The sequence below is a fragment of the Carettochelys insculpta genome, chromosome 1 (genome assembly GCF_033958435.1).
Source record: "Carettochelys insculpta isolate YL-2023 chromosome 1, ASM3395843v1, whole genome shotgun sequence".
Classification (NCBI taxonomy): domain Eukaryota; kingdom Metazoa; phylum Chordata; order Testudines; family Carettochelyidae; genus Carettochelys; species Carettochelys insculpta.
The window spans coordinates 307,160,544-307,183,530 of record NC_134137.1 but is presented as its reverse complement, the minus strand read 5'-3'; the positions used below and the strand labels follow the sequence as shown (position 1 = coordinate 307,183,530).

General features: G+C 43.0%; 1 protein-coding gene across 6 annotated transcripts in view; it reads right to left on the bottom strand.

Annotated features, from left to right (window-relative positions):
• The window catches only part of OSBPL8 (oxysterol binding protein like 8), a 166,639-nt gene that overhangs the window by 4,996 nt on the left and 138,656 nt on the right, over positions 1 to 22,987 (bottom strand). For all 6 annotated transcript variants that reach the window (XM_075012541.1, XM_075012573.1, XM_075012532.1 and 3 more), the window contains 9 exons: positions 21,508 to 21,692; positions 19,871 to 19,952; positions 18,470 to 18,568; positions 16,876 to 16,972; positions 16,222 to 16,320; positions 14,597 to 14,694; positions 14,313 to 14,402; positions 6,346 to 6,482; positions 5,771 to 5,956 (listed from right to left, as the gene is read on the bottom strand). In XM_075012541.1, the coding sequence (XP_074868642.1) occupies positions 5,771 to 5,956; positions 6,346 to 6,482; positions 14,313 to 14,402; positions 14,597 to 14,694; positions 16,222 to 16,320; positions 16,876 to 16,972; positions 18,470 to 18,568; positions 19,871 to 19,952; positions 21,508 to 21,692 (1,073 nt within the window). The remainder of the gene's footprint in view (positions 1 to 5,770; positions 5,957 to 6,345; positions 6,483 to 14,312; positions 14,403 to 14,596; positions 14,695 to 16,221; positions 16,321 to 16,875; positions 16,973 to 18,469; positions 18,569 to 19,870; positions 19,953 to 21,507; positions 21,693 to 22,987) is intronic.

Genomic DNA, 22,987 nt, shown 5'->3' with positions numbered 1-22,987 from the left:
CTCCGAGAGGACCGCTGTCGAGAGCTGGGTATCCTCTTGGAATACCCTGTGAAGGGCGTAGTGCTTGGCGAAGGTGTCATAGGATGACCAGGTCGCCGCTCTGCAAATGTCTTTTAGCACAACGCCCTTGAAAAAGGCTGTTGATGCCGCCACTGCCCTAGTGGAATGAGCCCTGGGCGTGGCCAGTAAAGGAGTCTTTTTGAGTTCGTAGCACATTTTTATGCAGGATACGATGTGCTTCGAGATTCTCTGCGAAGAGAGACCTTCTCCTTTCGATTTGGGAGCGAGACAGACGAGGAGTTTATCCATTTTCCGGAAGGGCTTGGTCCTGTCTATATAGAAGGCTAGCGCCCTCCTCACGTCCAGGAGGTGTAGGCGCGCCTCTTTGTTAGAGTTATGAGGCTTTGGATAAAAACGAGGGTAAAACAATAGGTTCGTCAATATGAAACTCAGAAGAAACTTTAGGAACAAAGGCTGGATGCAGCCATATGGTTACCGCCTCCTTGGAAAATACTGTGCAGGGTGGCGTTGCCATAACTGCCGCAAGATCGCTCACCCTGTGAGCTGACGTGATTGTGAGAAGGAAGGTCGTCTTTATCGTAAGCAGGCAGAGGAAAACCGTGGCTAAAGGATCGAACGGCGGTCCTGTTAGCGCATTAAGCACCAGGTCCAAGTTCCACGAAGGTGGAAGCGGTTTCCGAGGGGGGTATAGGTTTACCAACCCTTTGAGGAACCTGGTAACCATGGGATGGGCGAACACCGTGTGCCCTTCCTCTTCGTGTCTGAACGCCAAAATGGCGGCAAGGTGGACCTTTAACGAGGATAGTGAGAGTCCTCCTCTCTTGAGGTCCAGTAGATACTCTAATATTACAGGTATAGGCACCGAAAGGGGGGCTAGCTGTTTGGTAGAACACCATGCCGTGAAGCGAGTCCATTTCTGCTTGTAGGTCTTCCTGGTGGAAGTCCTCCTGCTACTTTCTAGGACTTGTTGCACTTCCTCCGTACATGTGCTCTCAAGGGAGCTGAGCCATGGATTAACCACGCTTGTAGTCGCAGGCCTTGGGGGTGCGGATGCACTATGGACCCCTGGGCTTGCATGAGCAGATCCGGCGCCACCAGAAGGGGCATCGGTGGACGATCCGACATGCACAGGAGTAGGGGGAACCGTTGCTGTCGATCCAACATTGGGACTATCAGGATCATTCGGGCTCCTTCCCTCCTGGCTTTCTGCAAGACTTTGTGGATCAGCACTCTGGGAGGAAAAACGTAAAGCAGGGGGCCCCTCCAGGAGATGGTGAATGCGTCCCCAGGGACCACCGTCCCAGTCCTGCCCTGGAGCAGAATTGTGGGCACTTCTTGTTGTGTTGAGTGGCAAACAGGTCTATCTGGGGAAAGCCCCATGCGTGGAAAATCGGTCGTAGCAGATCGGGACGGATCTGCCACTCGTGCGCGAGTGCGAAATGCCTGCTCAGCTGGTCTGCCTTCACACTGTGAGCGCCTGGTAAGTACGAGGCTTTCAAGGTTATATTGTTGGCGATGCACCAGTTCCACAACCGGACTGCTTCTGCACATAAAGCATGGGACCAAGCTCCTCCTTGCCAATTTATATAAAACATGGTGGAGGTATTGTCTGTACTGATCCCGACTACTTTGCCTTGTATATGGTCTCCAAAGCGTCTGCAGGCGTTGAACACCGCTCTGAGCTCCAGTATATTTATGTACAGTGACTGTTCCGTGGAGGACCACAGCCCTCGCGTGACCTCTTCGCCCATGTGTGCTCCCCATCCTATGTGGGAGGCATCTGTAGTAAGAAAAACCGATACTTGTGGTTGGTGGAAGGGTACCCCTGTTAGCATGTTCTTGGGGTTTACCCACCATTGCAGGGATGTGCGGACCTCTGTTGTGGGCGACACCACCCTGTGAACGGTGTGTGCTGCCGGTTTGTAAACGCTCGCCAGCCAGTGCTGCATGCTGCGCATGTGTAACCTGGCGTTCTGTACCACGAACGTCGCTGCTGCTGCCATATGGCCCAGCAGCTGTAAGTACGTCAGAACCGGCACCGTAGGGCTGAAGGTGATGACTTGCACGAGGGAGCCGATGGCCCGAAAGCGTGTCTCTGGTAGATACACTCTCACTGTAATAGAATTTATGCGTGCCCCTATGAACTCTATGTCCTGTGTGGGGTCTATCTTTGATTTTGCCAGATTGATAGCCAGGCCGAGCGAAGAGAACGTGCCTGCTGTGACGCGTATCATGCGTAGTACCTCTTCCTTTGAGGCCCCTTTGAGTAGGCAGTGGTCCAGATACGGGAATATAAATACCCCGTCTGTGCAGGTAGGCTGACACCACTGCCAAGGTCTTGGTGAAGACTCTGGGGGCCGAGGAGAGGCCAAATGGTAGGACCTTGTATTGAAAATGTTCTTTGCCTACCATGAACCGGAGGAATCGTTGGTGAGCCAGATGGATAGTTATGTGAAAATACGCGTCTTGTAAGTCGAGGGCTGCGAACCAATCTCCGTCGTCCAGTGCCGTAAGGATGGAGGCGATTGTGATCATCCGAAAGCATTGCTTGCGCAGGTACCGGTTGAGGCCTCGAAGATCTAAGATGGGCCTCCAGCCTCCTGTCTTTTTCTCCGTGAAGAAGTACCTCGAGTAGAACCCTTTCCCTTGCAGTTGCTCCGGCACTCTTTCCACTGCCCCTATGAGCATGAGATGGTCTACCTCCTGCTTGAGCCTCGCTATGTGGGAGGCCTCCTGGTGGTGGGGCCTGGGTGGAGGTCGTGGCGGTGGGAGCGACTGGAAGGGGATGGCATACCCCGTGGCTATGATCTCCAGCACCCATTTGTCTGTGGTGATCCTTTGCCACTGGTTGTAGAATGGTCGGAGGCTATGGTGGAATAACAGCTTCGGATGACCCTGTGCGATGGTAGTCATGGCGCAGCCCTGGATCTGTGTGTCAAACTTGTGGCCTTTAGCCCTGCCCTGAGGACACACGGCTCTGTTGGGAACGTCGCCTTGGAGTTCTGTACTGCTGGTGCTGTTGATGTCGCCCTTGCTCGTAACCCTGTTGTACTGGGGACGCTGTGGCTGATACTGGTACCGTCTTCGTTGAGGGTAGTACTTTTTCTTTCTGTATGGAGGGGTGTAAATCCCCAGGGTCCTAAGTGTGGCTCTTGAATCTTTACTGGAATGAAGGACCAGGTCAGTTGATTCAGCAAACAGCTTCTGCGTATCAAAGGGAAGATCGACGATCTTTGCCTGCAGATCCCTCGGTATACCCGAAGTCTGGAGCCAGGACTCCCTTCGCATCACCACTGCCGTAGCTGTGGAGCGTGCTGCTGTGTCCGCAACATCCAGGGCGATCTGAACTCCTGTCCTCGAGGTCACGTAGCCTTCTTGCACGATGGCCTTGATCACCGGTTTCTTGTCCTCTGGAAGCGCTGCATAATTTGCCATTCGCAACAGTAGTGTGGAGGAGGAGTAGACCTTTCTGCCGAACAGCTTTAGCTTCTTGGCATCTTTGTCTGTTCCCTATGTCTTGAATTGAGATGTCTTTGATCTTTGTTGCGACAACTCTACCACCAAGGAATTTGGTTGTGGGTGGCTGAACAGGAACTCCATGCCCTTTGCCGGCACGAAGTATTTCTTGTCCACTCTCTTGTGGACAGGCGGAATAGTCGCAGGGGTCTACCAAATCGTAGTGGCGGACTCCAAGATTGCTTCGTCAAGCGGTATTGCTATTTTGGAGGAGGCCGGAGGTCTCAGATTTTTTAGGAGCTTATGGTGTTTCTCTTGCACCTCTGCTGTCTGGATGCCTTGCGTGAAGGCCACCCTTTTAAACAGCTCTTCAAACTGTTTGAGATCGTCCGGAGGATGGACGTCCCCTGGGGCCGTAGCCTCGTCCGGGGAGGAGAGCGAGGAACCACTAGGATACGCCTCTCTGGACCCTTCCGGTTCCTGTTGGCGATGGTACATCCGCTCGCTGGAAGCTTGCGAGGGAAAATCTCGGGGTACCGTAACCAGTTCCCCCTGAGATACTTGAGTCTCTGTCCCCATTCGCGATTGCCCTCGGGGATACGGGACCGTCTGTGGGGATCTTTCCCTGGTAGAATGCTGGTGGTGTCTATACCCCACGTGATAGGGACGACCATGGCAGCATGGGCACTGTTCTTGGGAAGGTGACCTGGACCACTCCCTTGGTGTGTACCCCCTGCATCTGGGGGAGCGAGATCGTCGAGAGACATGGGACACTGGAGAGAGCGATTTGTGATAGTACTCCAGCGGCTCAAACCCCAAGAAGGGTGAGGGTGGTCCCAGCCAGGGCGAGGCTGGTTGTAAAAATGGGGACGGGGGCTCCGGGTAGGCTAGGGGGGACCCCTGCCTTCTAGTTGGAGTCCGCAGCATGAGCGGAGGGCTGAGAGAAAGCAACTCTGCAGCCCTGTCTGGAGAGGGGCTGCGGTGCCTCGTTTTCTGTGCAGCCTTCCCCCTCCCTTGAGGGGGTGGCTCCGCCCCCTGACATGCAGGGGATCTCGGCCCCGTCCGCGCCGCACTCGGCACGCCCTTGGGCGGTGCCGCGCAGGCGGTGTCCTCCGGGGCCTGCAGGCTGCGTGCCTGCGCGCTCTGCACCGCCGGTTCCCCGGGGGTCGGTGCCGCTGCCTGCGCTGCCGCCCGTACCGGCGCTTGTTTAGCTGCCGCCCTGCCTGCAGTGCAGGGCGGCTGTTTGATCATCGGAGGCTGAGCCGCCTCCATGTGGCTCTCCGTGCCGCTGCCAATTAGCTGTTGCTGCGGCTGGGGGCTGTGCGCTCCTCCCGTCCCGCTCGCTGCTGCTGCCTGCAGGGATCGGGTTGGGGAGACCTTCCTCCATTTTTGCGCTGATGGGGTGAGGGAGGCAGCTTTCCTTTTATGGGCCCCGGAGGGTCCCTCCTGCTGCGGCCGCTCCGGCACATCTGGCTGGAGGGCCTTGTCAAATAGCAGCATTTTAAGCCGCATCTCCCTGTCCTTCCTTGCTCTGGCTGTTAATTTTGCACAGGAGCATTTCTGCGTGACATGGGACTCCCCAAGGCACCTTATACAGTGACTGTGCCCATCAGACACTGGCATTGCCTCTCAGCAAGACTCACATTTCTTGAATCCTGAAGAGGACATTGTTGGTGAGTCTTTTAGTTGTTAATGGGGTACTTAGCACCTTCTCTGTGCTGTTTTCCCCCTCTCTGATAGCCTGCCACGGCAGGAGGGCTAATGGCCCTAGGCTCCTGGCCTCCAGTGCTCCGCTTGTTACTCGGACTGGACAGAATTCCATCCCGCTTGTTGTTTGTTTGGTTTTTTTTTGAAAATAACAACTGGCTAACTTAAGAATAGACTAAGAACTTGAAATCTTTAAAGAAAAACAGCTAAAAACCATTGAATACGCTAACTTGGCCGTAGCCTAGTCGGATTCCATCTGCAGCCGACGGCAGTTAAGAGCAACTGGCGGGGACCGGATCGCGCACGTGGCCAGGAGCGCGCAAGGGAGCAGTGCGCACCGGTGCATGCGCGGTCCGGCAGAAACTGCTCGGAAGATCCGATCTGCGGCGCTGGGCGAGCCCGACACCTAATGTGGAGCACCCACGGGGACACTCGAAGAAGAAGTTAATACTTCTGAGTACAACTTGGAATAGGCATGCACTCATCCACATCTTCATGTTCTTTCAATACTAAAATTATAAAGTAAGTTTACATAACTCCTTGAAATACGAAGAGTAGTAAACTGTAAAAACATTCCCCCACTCACTCTGCATATTTATAGTGCCAGTCTCCTGTGACTGAGTCCTGCTCAAAGAGTTTGCAGGTCCACTCTTCACCCTTCAGTTTCCTCTCTTTGGCAGCCTTCCTCTGTGCATCCTCCAGAACACATTTCTCCTGAGTAGCTTCTGTCTGATCTTTGTTGTTTATAGCTCGAGTCACCTGTTGCCAAAGTCTAGCAAATTAACGTAATAAGGGTGAACAATCACAATCAAAATGATAGAAATCACTGCAAATATTGGCTTGACAGAGGTAAAACGAGACTCATGATCAATTTAGAAAGTTACCATTTCCTGCAGTAGCATGTTTGTCAATAAGTTTGCATTTAAAGGAGTTGTTTCTCTGCCTTTTATAAACTGGGAACCCTCAAGCACAAAAGATAAGTTACTTGCTCAGGTTCACAAAAATAAGTTCTCGGGAAAATCAGAATTAAAATTTAGATCATCCTCAAATCCTGTGGCTTAACCAAGATGATGTGCTCTTCCATATTTTATTTGTCCATCAGCATATTTATTCTCCTTTATGTAATTAAAAGAGCAGCCACTAAATAGTTTATGAACTTACTTCTCTGACTCAAAATCGTCTTGCTCATCAAATTTCACAGTGTATCTTGTTAATCTGCGTTGCCTGATCTCCGACGTTGGATTCCAGAAGGTCTCTGAAATATTTGTCTTTTTGTCACTAATAATAATTTCACTGTCCTGTAATGTTTAAAATTTTTTAATTAATTTAGTAGCCTTAAACAAAGCCAGCAAGAACAAATTTGAGGAGCAGAATCCCTCAACACAGCACTTTTTGCAACTGAAAAATGTATTATTTTCTTTTGACACCTGTCTGGGAATGTTCAAAAGTTGTATTTCTGAAACAGATTTCCTTGCCTCTGCTACAATCACTAACTGAAATTACTAAAAGTATGAGACAGTTTCAGTCAGGTTTTGATGCACTATATAGCACAATTCTGTCATATGTTTCACTGGTAAGTGTCTTGTTAAATTTTTGACTGGAAAGTAAGCTTATGGAAACATTAAAATGTTCTCAAGTTGCCTAAAAGCACATTTATACAAAACTGGACTTAGGGAGAAACTGTCCTGACTAGACTATTTAAACATGTGAAGAAAGTGATTTAATATATTTTGTAGAGTAACTTTCACATTTCTAGTTATAAATATTCCCAGTTATAAATATTAGGAGTTAAAAGTATTTGATTTTCACTTAAGACACCACTGGTAGAGATCACATTCTGAATCTCACCAGCAGAAGCACAAAGAGTTCTTGAAATAATAGGTAGCAGTTGTAATTTGGTGGAAGAGAGTTAATGGTCCACGTGATGCCAATAAGCAGGACTGTCTTGATTAGTGGACAGTTTGATGAATCTGCTTGAATACAGAGGAAAATGTTTATAGTTCTAGCAGTTTTTGCTTTCAAATCTAGTTACTGGAAAAATGTTCAGATTCAGACCAGATTGTCTACCTTTTTCAGAACAGATCTGTGTAAGCACAATGCAAAACCTCAACATAGATGACTTACATTACTTTCTGAGATTCTGATGGAACTTTGATTATGGCTGCATCTGTACTACGAGATAAAATCGAATTTAAATCAGTTAGCTCGATTTTACCACGTCTGTCTTCGCTATAAAGACCATTAGCTCGATTTTGGGTGCACTAATCTCAAGATTACAAAAATTGCAGTTACCTGACGGGTGTAGCATCAAACTCGAATTCAGAAGTTTGATTAAAGCAAGTGTGGAAGCACCATGTATTAAAAGCAAATTTATTAGCCTCCAGAGGTGTCCCATATGTAACACACAATGCATCTCTCAGTGTTCTGCTCTGGCTGCTACTACCCAGTAACAGAAAGTGCAAGAACTTCCAAGCAGGAGCAGGGAGCCTTTAGCTGCAGGCTTGTGTTAATGCAACAGCCTGAGAAATGGCTTCTTTCTTTGTATACTATTAGCACTGTGAGTGCATCTACTTATTCAAATAGCCCCTGCAGGGAGTTTGCAGATCTGTACACTTGCTATTTTTTTCTGCGCTGCCTGGTGCCAGCCTGACACGCCATACCACGTCAACAAGGCTGTGCTGGAGGTCATGCTTGCATAACACGCTGAGAAACTACTCAGCGGTTGACGTTTGAGAACTCCCTTCCCTTCCCCACAGGCATCAAAGTCTGGGTCTTTCCCATGCTCAGCCATATCACATGGGTAGCTCCCAACCCAACCCAACAAAAGGATGTGCATGCCATTTGGTGCTGACCATGCTGCCAGTTGCATGTTTAGGGCTCCAAGGATGGGAAAGATATTCTGGGCTCTGCTGCTGCTGTGGGAAAGTCTCCTCCAGTGGTTAAGACACTATGGGCTTTGCTGTCACAATGGGGAAGGACCACCTCAACTCGCTGCCCCAACTACTGACTGCCCCCCCCACCCCCTTGCCTATACCAGGCCTCGCTGCTGCTGGGGACAAGTTTCCCCTAGCCTCTAAGGGTCTTACTGCTGCCACCATGGAACAGGTCTCCTCCGTGCAGCTAAGGGGTTTGCTGCTGCCGGGAAAGAACCATTTCAACTGGCCCCCCACTACACCCCCACTCCCGCCCATACTGGGGCTTGCTGACGCTGATGGGTGGGGACCAAAAATTCTTTTTTCCTGCACTTTTCTATCCTCTTTCTTCTAACTTTAAAAGACAGTCCGGGCCCCTGCATTATTTTCAGGGATAACATTTCAGCAATGATGGGAGGTGGGATACTCAGTGGATGGCCAGATGAGAGCAAAGTGATTGCACAGAAGCCTTATAGTGCACTGGAAAGCCAAAGACTCTCTCCAACACCAATGTAGTGTAAGGGGAAACCAAGTATTCTTTTTTCCTACATACTTCTCAATTTAAAAACCAGTCCGGGCCTCTGCATTATCTTCAGGGATCACTTGCACACAATGATGGTAAGTTGGACAAGTGGATAGCCACTTGAGAATACAGTCACTGCACCCCTGTTGGCAATGTAACGTCTGGGGAAACCAAACATTCATTCTTCTAATTTTGGAGGGTCTGTGCATTATTTCCAGGGATTGACATATTTTCAGGGATCGGGAGGAGAATAAGGAAAATGCAATGGGGGAAGATGACATCAAGACCAACAAGCATACCCAGAATAAAACAAGGATGAGGGACTGTGGGATAGGTTCCCACAATGCACTATTGCAACAGTTGATGTTAGCCAGTGTGCGTGAGGTGGCAATGACTTGATTTTGTGGGGAGCATGATGGAAGTGAGGCTGGTCAAAATCAAACTTACAAATTCTAGTATTAGATAAATATAAATACATTTGATTTTCATCTCGTTATGTAGACGTAGCCTATGACAAACAGGTAAACTGAACTATAAAGAGATATTCATAAAATAATACAGATGTTTCCCATACTCTCTATAGTTTTGACCAACATATCTATTTATTCAAAGCCTTGCTCTCAAAAAATTGGATAGAGTTGGGCTCTGATTAGCATTATTTGTTTCTGATGAGTTTGGGAGTGTTTATATACCTTTGTGGAAGGTTGGATTATTTTATGAGTGTTAAATTTTGTCTTTTAAAAAAGCTAGAACATGCATTGTAAATAAGAATCAACAGCCTGAGCACAAGCTACTTTTGTAGAGTTTTATTAATAATGAAAACATTTTATAGGTAATGTTGAAAAGCGTCTTGTAGTACACAGAAATGTGAAGTATGCAATCTCCACCTCCTTTCCACCTGTCCAGGCCAAGCAATCTTTTGTAACGAATTGTTAGAAAAATGTGTGGTATTTAAAAAAGCTCTTAAAATACTAGATTTTTTAAAAAAAACATTGAAGTCATACTCTAAGCATTAAATGAAGATCGGGCTATACCCTGCAAGATCTACCCAGGAGACATAAAAACGTTTCATCTTAAGTCTTAGCACTACAACAGATTTTTGTATTAGAACTTTTTTTTTTTTGAACAATATTTATAAATTGGTTTACTTTTTGTATTTTGACTAATCAGACTAAAATCTTGACATTATTTGTATAATGTTGGCATAATGTTATTGTGTTCCTAAAATAGTACAGGAATATTTTAAATCCCCACCTACCTCTCAGAAAACTGTTCTAATTTAGGTTTAAAATAACGACAACATTTTTCATACTCATATTTGGTCACCTATAATCTTGTAATACACATACATGAAATTTAAAAAAAACAAAACAAAAAACCCCATACATTAAGCCTAAAATGTAGGTTTAAGCTATCTGAAAGGACTGAGTGACAGATCCTGTACTAGTTTAAGATTAATTACATATTACACAGTGTAAGTCTTAAAACAGTTTTGGCTGCATATCTAAATGAAAAGTTGTATTAAGCTGAAAAAATTAGATACATTGTTGATTTACACAACTTGAATTGGAATTTTAAATGATGAAGTGCAAATATTATTTCTTATATGAAAGATACTGGTATGTGTGGCTAGAAGACCATTTTTTCTGCAACAAGTTTAGAAGCTCCTGAGATTTTCTTCCTAGTGCTTGAAGAAGTAGTCCTGCTAGGAAGTTACAACCATTAGTGAAACACTGCATTAATGTACAACTGACACAGAGAACTTTAGGCTAAGTAGGTTTTCAATTACAGGCTACATCTACGCTACAGTGATCTCTTTTGAAAGAGCGCATCCAAACACAAAAAAAGGAATCCACACAGCCCTGCTCCTTCAAAAGAATGGGCCAGGGATCGAACAATCTGGCACAATGAGGATTGCTCTTTTGAAAGAGATGCCCCTGAGCCATCTACATGTTTTTTCCAAAAGAATATTTTGGAAAAGGGCATTCTTCTTCATCTGGGAGAGGAAGAGGGCTTCCAGAAAAAGCGCTGTGTTTTTTTCAAATTGAAAGAAGACATTGTGTGTGTTGATGCTTCATGGGTTCTTTCAGAGAAGGCCTTTTTTTTTTTCCCCTAAAGAACTTGCTAGTGTAGACACAAACATAGATAGCAGCTTGGCAAATAACTTAAAAATAATTATTCCAATCCCTCTTAAAATAAAATACTGGAATCACTGTACAAAACCAGGCTACTAGTTTATTTTATATTCTACAACCAAGCACGCATATAGTATTTAGGGCTGTCAATTGCAGTTAACGCAAGCTACAAAGCAAAACAAATTAGCTAGATTAAAAATAGTTGAGATTATATATGTGTGTGGCCCCTTTTGTCTCAAGAGACAGTGGTTAGCAGCAGTGGTGAGGATCTACGGGCAGTGTTTGAGTCTGCACCTTCTCTCATGGCTTATCCATTCAATACTGCATTTGCATGGTCGATTGTAATTACCGCATATCAGTCTATTTCCAAATTCTTGAGTCAGAGTTTTTCCTTCTAAGACAAAGTTCTTTTGTGTGGCTTGCATATGTACTATTGAAGGATGATGTGTCCTGTTGTTGCAATTGTTGCCAGGTATTTTGATCTGCTGTAGATTCCTGAGATTTTGGATCAATGCTGAATTTTTTCATGCCATTTTTGCATGTATCCTTGAATCTTAAGTTTGGTCTTCCTCTTGTTCTCAACCCACATGATGGTTCACCAAAGGGGATTTCTTTGGGAAAACATTCATTACCCATTCTTCTCACATGACCAAGCCATCATAGTCTTCTGCTGTTGAAGATTGCTACGAGGCTGGGTATGCCAGATCTTGACAGGACATCTGCAACTGAAACTTTATCTTGCCAGTTGATGGTCATAATTCTGCAGAGGCAGAGAAGATGGAAGCTGTTCAATTTTTTCTCCTATTTAGAGTAGGTGGTCCATGCCTCAGAACAATATAGAAGGATACTCAATACACATGCCTGGTAGATTAGTATCTTTTTTTTCCAGTGTCAGGTTCACATTGTTTCATGCTCATTTCGTAAGTCTGCCAAAAATCATAGCTGCCTTCCCGATTCTGATGTTCGGTTCTTCGTCCATAAATATATTTGTGGTGACAATAAATCCAAGCTAACGGAACTGTTGTACCACATCTAATGGGTGTTATCTAGAATGACACTGGGTCGCTGAGGTATATCTTGAGTTTTCTTCATACTTATGTCAAGGGAAAACAAGTTGCAGGCTCTGGGTAGAAAAATCCATCAGTGAGTGTAGCATGTCTTCATTATGAGGAATGAGAGCTGCATCATCTGCAAAGAGGAGTTCCCTAATGAGGACTTTTGACCTTAGACCTTTCTTGCCAGGTTGTTGAGAGAGCCATCTAATCTTGTGTGGAGAAATACATCGCTGCATGAGTTTTGAAATGCGCAATTTAGTGGAACTGAGAAAAATATGCTGAAGAGGGTAGTGGCAAGAACATACCCTAGTTTGACTCCACTGTTCATTGCAAACGGTTCCAATATAGATCCATCATATTACACTGTTGCTTTCATGTTTTCATGAAAGGATGTTATGAGCCTGAGTAGAGTCGGTGGGCAGCCAATCTTGGTTAATACTCTGTGTAGTCCTCATCAACTAACTGTGTCAAACACCTTTGTGAAGTCCACAAATGCAATGAATAATGGCTTTCCCTATTCTCTGTATTTTTCCTGTCGCTGAAGTGAGAAAATCATGTCCACTGTTGGCCTGCCAGCCCTGAAGCCACATTGTATTTCTGGATAGACTTGATCTGGAAGTTTTTGCAGGTGTTTGAGAACAACATGGGCAAATGCTTTGCCTGTGATGCTCAGTAACAAGATGCCTCTGTAGTTGTTGCAGTCACCTTTGTCATCTTTGTTTTTATAGAGAATGATTATGTTTTCATCCTTCATATCAGGTGGGGCATCTGCTCTCCAATATTTTAAGAGTAAATCAGAGGACAGGGAGGAGCACAGCCTCGTTTGCCTTTGGGACTTCAGCTGGAATTCTGTCGTTTCCCTGTACTTTTCCACTGGAGGGAGCATCAAGAGCTTGAGAAAGTTCCTCCTCCATAGGCTCTGCATCTAGCACAGACATTTCTGGAAGAGTTGGGATGAGGCTGTCAAGTTCAGGCTGTATTGTACGCTCATGGGAATAAAGATTTGAGCAGTGTTCCACCCATCTGAACATCTGCAGCTTTATGCCTGTCATCACCTGTGCATTTAAATGCTTCAGTGGGGCAACTTTGGTAATGTTTGGTTCGAGTGCTTTCTTCAGTCCATCACACATGGCTTTTAGGTTGCCCAAATCAGATGCCTTTTGAATATTAGAAAATAAATGGGCCCAATACTTGTTTGCACACCACCTGGATTCTCTCTGAAGAGCAGATCTTGCATGTTGAAGTTGTTCTCTCGTACTTTGAGATGGGTTCTTTATATTATTCAGAGGTGCCTTGTGTTTTTCTTCAAGAAGCAGCCTAAGAATGTCAGCATTTTCATTGATTCCATCTTTGTTAGAGAATTTACATGTTCCAAAGGCAGGTTTGGCACATTCATATATTGCATCACTCAGCATAGACCATGTCTCTTCAACGGTTTGTTGGTCAGGTTTGTGTTCCATTTTGCAGGTGATTGGTCACAGTTTTAATGGCAATATTAAAACAATAAAATGATACCAATCTACATTTTAAATATTTCTGGGTATTTTTCCACAATTTTAAAATATATTGATTTAAACAGCAATACAGACTGCGGTGTACAAAACTTTATATTCAATTTTATTCTAAATACTTGCACTGTAAAACAAAAAATAGTGTTTTTCCAATTCACCTCCTCCAAATACTGTAGTGCAATCACTATTGTGAAAAGGCAACTTATACCTTTACAATTATCATCTTTATGGCTGTCTATCACAATTAACACTTTTTTTAAAAAAATGAGCTGTAATTACAAACATCTTTTTGAACCTCTTCACATATTGTACTTTTATCACATGGTGTACACTAACACAGTTCTACTATGTTCTCATGATATGGAGTGATTAAACAGTAAAAATTAATGGCCCAACACATCAGAACAGCCATCCTATTGCAGACCAAAGATCCATCTAGCACAGTATTCTATCTGTTGACAGTGGCCAATGCCAGGTGCCCCAGAGAGAATGAACAGAAAAGGCAATCATCAAGTGATCTATCCTCTGGTTGCTCATTTCCAGCTTCTGGCAAACAGGCTAGGGATACCATCCCTACCCATCCTGGCTAATAACCATTGATGGACACATCCTCCATGACCTTACTGTTTTTGTTTTAAATCCTCTTACAGTTTTGGCTTTTTCCAATATCTTCAGGCAAGGAGTTCCACAGGCTGACTGTGCATCGTATGAAAAAATACTTCCTTTTGTATGTTTTAAATTGGTTGCCTATTAATTTCATTTCATCACCCCTATTCCTACATTTAAAATCAGAATGTTCGAGAGTTATCCCTAAGAGATGAGTATATAGACTATGATATTTATTGTCATGAGCTCTAAGCATCATAGTTCAAGCCAAAATTAAGTAGGCCTATATCTAGATGAATTTGCAATAAATAGGAAGACTGTGCTATTTACTTGTCATTACTAACTAAACAGGCGTAGTTTACTTAATAGTCACATTCACTACTCACCCAGTGGCCCTCCAAAGTAGCCAGCACTTCTTTGCCCAGTTTAATTTTCCCTGATATTTGATTAACACTGTCATTGTTGCCCAAAAATGGCTATAAAACAAAAAGAACAAACACTGATTTTTAGTGAGAGATAATGTTAGCGTAAAGTCAAACATCAGAATTAAAGGTATACACTTCCCAAGAAAAGAGGTAAATCAATACCCATTCTGAAAATCTACACAATAAGAGGTACATCCATTTTTCTATTTTAATTCCCCTGGTGTCCACATGCAGAGCCTGCCTACCTTTAGTTTGAACTCAATTGTTGCACTGTATCCAGTTTTCTCACATGCAATGTTGACAATTCCCCCAAGCTCTAAAGTCATTGTGCCATAAAGAATTCCTGCAGGAAAACATAACATTTTTTACATAATATGCAAACAAAGTTCCCCTCCACTGCTCATTTGCTCTCTGTTGGTGACTTTGCAAGACACTCAAACTTTAAATTCTTGTCAAAATCCTTTGAGTCAAAGTTGGTCAGTGAAGGGAACAACTTTATATACTCTTCAGAAGATCTCTCCTAATCTTGAGTATGCACAGCCCTTTTTGCTATGGATGCTGGTGCATTATCTATTTTATAAAGGGTTTGACACAAAAACCACACAATATTTTTTTAAATTTTCCTGAAAGAAGCGAAGAAAGCATAGCTAAGGTTTCCAAAATTCAGCTAACTGGAGATAATTCTGTTTACACTCTTGTATTACAATACAATATCTTACACAAAATGACAGCACTTATGGCAGACACTGCCAGAGAATATGTGGTTCAATGTATTGGAAGAAACAGCAAATTATGTTAAAATGAGACCCATTTGAATGCAAGTAGTTTGTACTGTTCCTCATCACCACGCTCCATGCTTTCCCAAATAACCTCATAAAAGGCACTTGCTCACTTCTCCCACATTGCAAAATGACTACAGGCAAATGGACACTAGGCCCACTGTATTCAACTCATACATACACCCTTGGATATTAGACTATATGTTCACTAATGGAACACAGACATTTTAAAATCATTGATTGAATGTTAGCCAAGACAAATGGCTCATCCTAAACTATTTAGGGGAGTCTCAAAGGGATCTTTTACTTCTAGCTAGGCAGCTAACCACCAGTTCAATATCTAAGCTGAAAACAAACACCACTGCAGTGTGTATCTTGTGATCATAAACTCAAGGGCTGGTTTAACAATGAAAGCATGATGTGAAATCTGCTTGAATTAAGAAGGCATGTAAAAACATATAGGTAAATAGGTAACATTCAGCTACAGCAAGTAGTATAATATTTTATGTTCCCTTGTGAGACAAGGTCAAGAAAGAAAAACTAGAAGAAATAAAATAAAAATATAAAAGAGCAAAATAGTAATTAGGAAACCCTTTTGAGAATTGGCTTAAAATATTAAGTTTTCCAGAGGGAAGCAGTGGTGTAGCTTCATTGGTCTGTTCCTTTTCTTAAAAAAAAAAAAAAAAAAAAGGTCTAAGACCTTGACTTCATAAACCCCACTTATGCAATTCCAGGTGAGTTTATACATTTTTGTCATTGAAGTGACACTTTTTCTTAGAAGTTTAGCATAACAAAAATATAACACTAACTAGAAATCCCATCAAACACTGTACTTGCTCTGTAACAAATATGGAAGCACAGAATTAGAAAACCATCAATGTTATGCATGAGACAAGGGGGATGAGGTAATATCTTTTATTGGACCAATTTTTGAGCTACAGAAAGCTCTTTAAGTCTGGAAGGACCTGTATACAATGTTATGTATGTTCAGACAACTTCACTTCTAACTCAAGAGTGTCTACAAGTAACATCTAGTTTTGTAACATTTCCACATTCTGAATGAGAAAAAGGAAAAAAAACAAACAAACAACCTTTACAATGTGCATATGGCATGGTCATTACATAATCCTCTCCCCTGTTCAGGAACATTAACCGACCTTCTCCATCCAATATAGCAGATAATGAATTCCCTGAAAGACAAGAATATTTACATTACATATTTTTCAAAGATAATGGACAATAAGCAGCTTCTCCAAGTAAGTGAGTAACACATTAGGGAGACTGAGTCATCCTCTGTAGCATTTTGTCCCTACATTGATGCTCATATAATGAAGAAAATCTCCGTCACAAAATGTAGTATCTATACCAAAGCCATTAATAGTACACTTCTATTTGGAAGAAGGAGATTCCAATGCCAAGTAAGTAAAACTTGATTCTTAAATGTTTCTTAAAATTTTTAAAATCCTTAGAATTTAAAATAAAATAATAAAAATAAAAAAAAACACACTAAATTATATTTCCAGCACTTTAAAGATTCATCATGCAGTAGAACAGCAGACTCCCATTTAACTGAGCCTCTGTTATCTGGCTTTCCATATTTTCCAAAGCACCAACCACCTGAGTCTGGCTGCAGGACCCCAGTCGTCCATTCTCTGGTTTATATGGATTTTTGGTTATCTGATCTGGCCCTGGACTCAATTAGAAATTGGGGTTTGACTTTACGTAATCAAGCAGAAATAACTTACCATAGAATTTGGACTTGGCCAGGATACTACCACTAAGGCAAAACCCATCCTTTCGGTTGCTAACATAGAAGGCAGATACTGGGGGGTGATGACACACCTGTTGGAAGGCAACACAAGCAGTGGAAGTGTTGCAACAATTCTTGTTCTAATAAGTGAGCTACAGAAAGCACATACCATAAGTGATTTAAAATCCGAAGAAAACCATCTGTAGGAAAGGCAGCTGTAATTTTCATAGATGGAAGTCAGAAGATATTTAATGATATGCTCTGAGCAAATAAATTAAATCCACATCTTTACTGAATTCAAGGTTTAACTAGAAAATTTCAAATGCTAGACTATTAAAAAATAAGCATCTCGAGTCTTATCTTTAGGAAATCTCTTGTGTAACTACTTATGTCTAGTGAAAGTCCAGAGTACCTTCAAAGTCATCCGGTTTGTCATTAGAACTTCTTGAACGCTTTTCACACACTTAGCATGGAACACAGTTTGTCCCTTACCACCAGCATTACCCTTTAATAATTAATCTCAGAACCTGGAATACACAAATTGTCTCACTAGCTACAGGCACGTGTCCTAGTTTCCAGTTTTTCCATATCAGTGTGGACGAGAAGTACCATATACCTGGCTTCTCTAGCATACTGACTGAACTTGTTTTATCATCATCTTTGCCAAGTCGAGAGCTAGTTGTCTCTTTCTGAAAAATAAAGTGACACTAATGGAGATTACTGAATAGTACTGTCTCACTATAGCCCTACTGTTAGAGAAGGATGCATAGCCACATGGCCAAGAAACTATTTTTGAGTAGCAGTTAGGAATAGCCACACAATTTTCCTCAATCCAAACATTCCATAAGCAAAAGATACAAATACACACTTCTACCCATCCTTTAGTTCCCCTCGGTGCCTTTAGAAACTTATTTGTGGTTGGGCTTTGAGGCAGAGGATCAATATGCCAGTAGTACATTCACAGACAAATTTACTGCTGGTGAATAATCCTTTTTCTCCTCCATGCTACCAAGAGCCCATTATAGAAGACTAACAGACTTCCCTAAGACTGAAGAATTGCTATTAATTGAGGAAATGAAACTGTCCTTCCATATCCAAAATTAGCATCTGTTCATGATGTAGTGTTCAGACATTGTTATTCATGTAGCAGCCATTCCCCTAAGCAAACAGACATTCAAATAAAAACATGAAATCATTTCTTAAATACCGGTTCAGAATCCTCAAGATACCGAACCAATAGTAAGGAGCCCTGAGACTACTCATATATTAAGCAAAAACATCAAGTACCTTGCCAAACTGGAGTCACTAGAATTGCACAAACAATGATAGGTCCTGTGGCACCTTACAGTCTGCATAAGCTTTCGTAGGCAAAGACCCTCTTCTTTAGCTCATGCTCCAATACATCTATTAGTCTATAAGGTGCCACAGGACTTCTCACTGTTTTTGAATACACAGACTAACACGGCTACCTCTCTAATACTTATAAACACACACAATTGTGTTTTACCCATTCAACAAATCAAAGCAAAAATCTAACTGCTGGCATATATTAGAAAGTCAGGTTAATCACAAAACCATTTTGCTAATACCTGTTCAGCAATGTAGAAAGTCTTGCTGTTTGTCCTGGGATGAATCCACATACAGCGGAACGTCTCACCAAGTATAGGATTGTATGGTTTCTTTAGTCCCTGAACAGAAACATTGGAGATTTCAATCACACAATACAATCAAGAAAAGGTAAAATACTTTAGAGAAAATTAAATTAATACTACCAAATGTAAAGGGGGAAAAACAGAGGACTCTACATTGTATGAGAGTCAATCCATGCGACCCATTGGGGTTCTGTGTGTGGTCCATGAGACACTTTGGTTACTGTTGCCCATTCACAGGGTTGCCCAATTCTGCTGATTTTTATCTGCCTCATAAAGTGACATGCACTTACAGAAAAGGTGCATGAAGTGAGGTTAAGTACTAACTGCGCACAATATTGTAAGAGCTGTATGCTCCTTCTGCATCCAGTCTTCAGTGCAATCCAATCCAATTTGCACGACTATGGTTCACTCAGGGCACCCCACAAATTCTAGGTATGCAAGTGCAGTTAGTAAAACTCTTATTCCGGGAGACCATCTTAATTACTACAATCTTGTGGTCCACCGAGAAGAAGGGCCACTCACGTGGCTCACTCACTAGCTTAGGCTGTCCCACACTGAGTTAACTCATTAGTACTTCAAAGACCCTCTCTCATTCTCTGTAAGTTTTATGATGGAGGATAGAGCAGCTGAGCTATTGTGGGAGAACTAGTATAAAAACACTCATCTTCAAGAGTCTGAAGTTAAGCAAAGGCAAGCTGTGTGTCATTCAATACCCCTCCTGATGGCATGATAGAATCAAGAAGGGGCCAGGTAGAAAATATTAAAAATGGTGGTATCTAGTCCTGGTTGTAATTTCCTACTGAGATTGTTGTTCTTCACTGATGTATGCCTATTCTCACAGATAGGCCGATGCTGCAGCTGTTGATCTTCCGGGGGTCAGTTTAGCACATCTAGACGGGACATCCTAAATTGAACATTCCATGCAGTTGCAAGAAGAAAGGGAAGTCAACGGGAGAGTTTTCCCCCTTCACCTCCCACTGCGGGGACCATAGGGAAAGTCTACCTAAAGTACATCGACTCCTGCTATGCTATTTTCATAGCAGGAGTTGCATATATTAGGTCAACTTTCTCACCGAGTGTAGACATACCCTGAGAGCACGACTATCAAGAATATTGGAACTGCTCAACTAAGCTGAAAATGCATACAGCAACATTAATTGCCAAAACATGCATATTAAGTGCAGTCCATTTCAACCGTGACTGGAGTCCAAATATAAGAGGCAGATTCATATACGTATCAATTACCTTTTAAAATAACTAAACATATTAAGGTTACTACAAGTAACAGAAGATGACCACATTCATCCTTTAATAGCAGAGGAAGATGCAAAAAGGTACCTTTGGCTTTTTGTAGAATCCTGATAAATACCATTTTACTACTTTCTTCATACGATTGTAAGCATTCTCTTCAAGAGCAGCCCTATGGAACATGACATTTACTGGATTAAAGATACAATTGAAATAAACATGCCATAGATCTCCTACCATTGTTATCTATTATCAGAATATTATCATTTACACCAATATGCATTATATTATCTACAAACCAGAAAAATCAATCTTGACAGGTTTTTGATTGTAAATGTAAAGTCATAAACTTAAAAAATAGGTGCATGTATCAAAGAATTTTATCAGCTCCACTGGAAACTGAATGGACATAGCCAACAAGTACTCAGAAATAAGGGTCAAGAATATCATTTGGCATTTTGTTGACCAAGAAACTGCCAAATAAAGAAAAACAGTCATGCCTCTTTAAAACTTGACAGTATTACCAAAAGACTGCCTCCCCAATCTCTTACTTTTCCCACTGTAGATGGGGAGATACTGCTAGTGAGACCCAAAGAGGAAGTTAATAATGAGTCCCAAAAGCTTCCGGCATACAAAAATTGCTCATTTTATTATTTAAACACAGAGAGAGAGAGAGACTGGATTCTTGAAATTCAACTAAATATTTTGTTTTCCTTTATGTACTTTTGTTTTGATCCATGCGTTGCAACCCACCCTAGAATCCTAAGGTGGGAAGTAGAACCTTTTTGTATTTATTATGAACTATTTATCAAAACAATAAAAGTAAAAAAGAAAATCTAGTCTGGAGAACTGACTAGATAAACTGCTAGGTTTATCTTGAGACTTGTGTTTCCCTCACTTAAAAACCAAAATTTGTGGGAGAAAACTATTTCTAGAGCCCTGCGTATCTGTGGATGGTGGAACATATGCTGGTTGCACTGTTAGCAGGAAAAGGACACAAGAAGCTCCATCCTAAAGCTCCCTGCAGGAGGCACCAAGTGGATATGGGATTGCAGATTGGAAGAGGAGTTCAGCCTGGCAGAAGGTGGATCCACATTTTTGTATCCATGCAGGATTCTATTTACTTTTCAAAGCGTTTTATGTCCAATTCTGGCCAGCATGACCATTGCAAACAAACATAGTACTTCAACTCTTGCAAAAGTTCTTAGCTCTACAGTTCTCCAATCTGTGAAGACTATGCTTTAGAAAATCTCAGGGACACTAAGTTGAAGTGAAATATTCCATTTTAAATCCTTATTCTTTTGGTTCTCAAATAAATCCAGCTAATTCATCTGGGCCCTCATACAGCTAACACTTTAATTGGACTACTTAAAATTGTACTGCTTTGTAGACAGAAAATTCAGTCCCTTTGCCTTCACCAACTGTCTCCTAACTTCCTAAAGCATAGGAAAACAGAAGTTTCCAAAGAGGTTCCTATCCTCCTTTCCTACAAGCACTGACAATTCCTCGGTCACAGTTATCATCAATTTCTTACCAAAAAGCTTTGCCTTTGAGATTGGCCTATTATTTCCTAAAGCTCATCCTAATAAATCCCACAACATGGTGCTTAATACATTGTTAGATGAGCATTTAGCACTCCCTACTTCAGTTTAACCAGGATGGACAGAAAACCTTACAAAGTTATTATTTAATAAAATCTATTTTTGAAGTGAAAATAATTAACTCACTCAGACAAGAAGTCTGCATGATAGTAGTAATCAGAGAGTTTGTCCAGGAAAGAACGAGGTTCCAAAATAAACGTAGGCAGTACAACCTTGGAGAGGTCCATCCCTGGACGGACTTGTTTCAGTAGCATCCAGATCAGGCTTTTGTTCTCCTCTGACACGGTTTCCGTTTGACAGGCCTCTCCTGCCTGTCACCAGGAAAAATGTTGATGAGAAACAAACACAGTAAACAGTTCCACATGTCCTTTCAAAAACCTACAAACATTCTGGACAAAAGATAAATTAGGTTTAAGATAAAACGATACCTAACCAACTAACTATCTGTAGGAGTATGGGAACTAGCCCACTGGAGACATTCTTAAAAGTTTAATATACGCTATCTGATTAGCACAGCATATCAGAATCGAGCCCTAGATTTTTTCTTTTTAGGAATTTGATATGCACCAGTCAGTATATTGCATTTTATATCAAGTGAGCCCTTTAGAGAGGATCATAGTCAGAAGCCTGTTCCCTTCCTAGCCATCAAATATATGTTTGCCTTTTCTATCACATGCAGTGTATGTGCCAGCCAGCAACCACTGGTTACGTTAATCAATTTCTTGCTCTGAATGCTGCAGAAATATCTGCCCATTTCAGCTCCTCCTCCACCCTTCGATATGTCCAGTGCGGTAACCCTTGAGATACATGCAATCAAGTTTCAGGTTAACGCGACTGCCACTCCTGACTCTTGCCGCCCTTGACAGGAGCCGTTTCCTGTCAAGTGGGAGGGGGAAGAGGGTGCCAAGAAGCAGCTGGGAGTCAGGCTGCTACCCCTGACAGGAGCTGTTGCCTGGTCTCTGGAGTGGTGGGGAGCTGGGAACCAGGCAGCAGACTGGCTCCTGGCTCCCCTCCTCTTGCAGAGCCAGGAAACCGAACAGGGCGGGAGCCCTGGTTAGTTTCCTGGCTCCAAGGAGCAGAGGGGAGCCAGACTGCCCCTGGTTCCCAGCTCCCCTCCACTGGCTGGAACCAGGAAACTGAACAAGGCTGCTGCCCTTGTCAGTCTATCCTCTCTGCAAGCAAAGGGGAGCCAGGAGCCAGACCGCTGTCTGATTCCCAGCTCCCCGCCACTTGCAAGACCCAGGAAACTGACCAGTTGGTCAGTTTCCTGGGTCCTGCAAGCGGCAGGGAGATGGGAACCAGGCTGCTCCCAATCCCAGCTCTCTGCCACTCCGTGAGCCTGGAAACAGACTAGTCCTGCTGGGCTGGTCAGTTTCCCAGTTCCTGCAAGCCCAGGGAAGCCTGGTTCCTGTCTCCCCTCGATTTGCACAAAAACTCAAGTGAGGGTTGCAGAAAAGCAACCCCCACGTAACTCGAGGGTTTACTGTACTCTTCCAGCAGAATGATGCCAGATCTACATATCTCCAGATGACACTCTGCTAGACTAAGAGAAAAAAAGAAGATATTTCTCCTTTCCAGGGTGCTTAGGGTATGAAAGCATGACTGT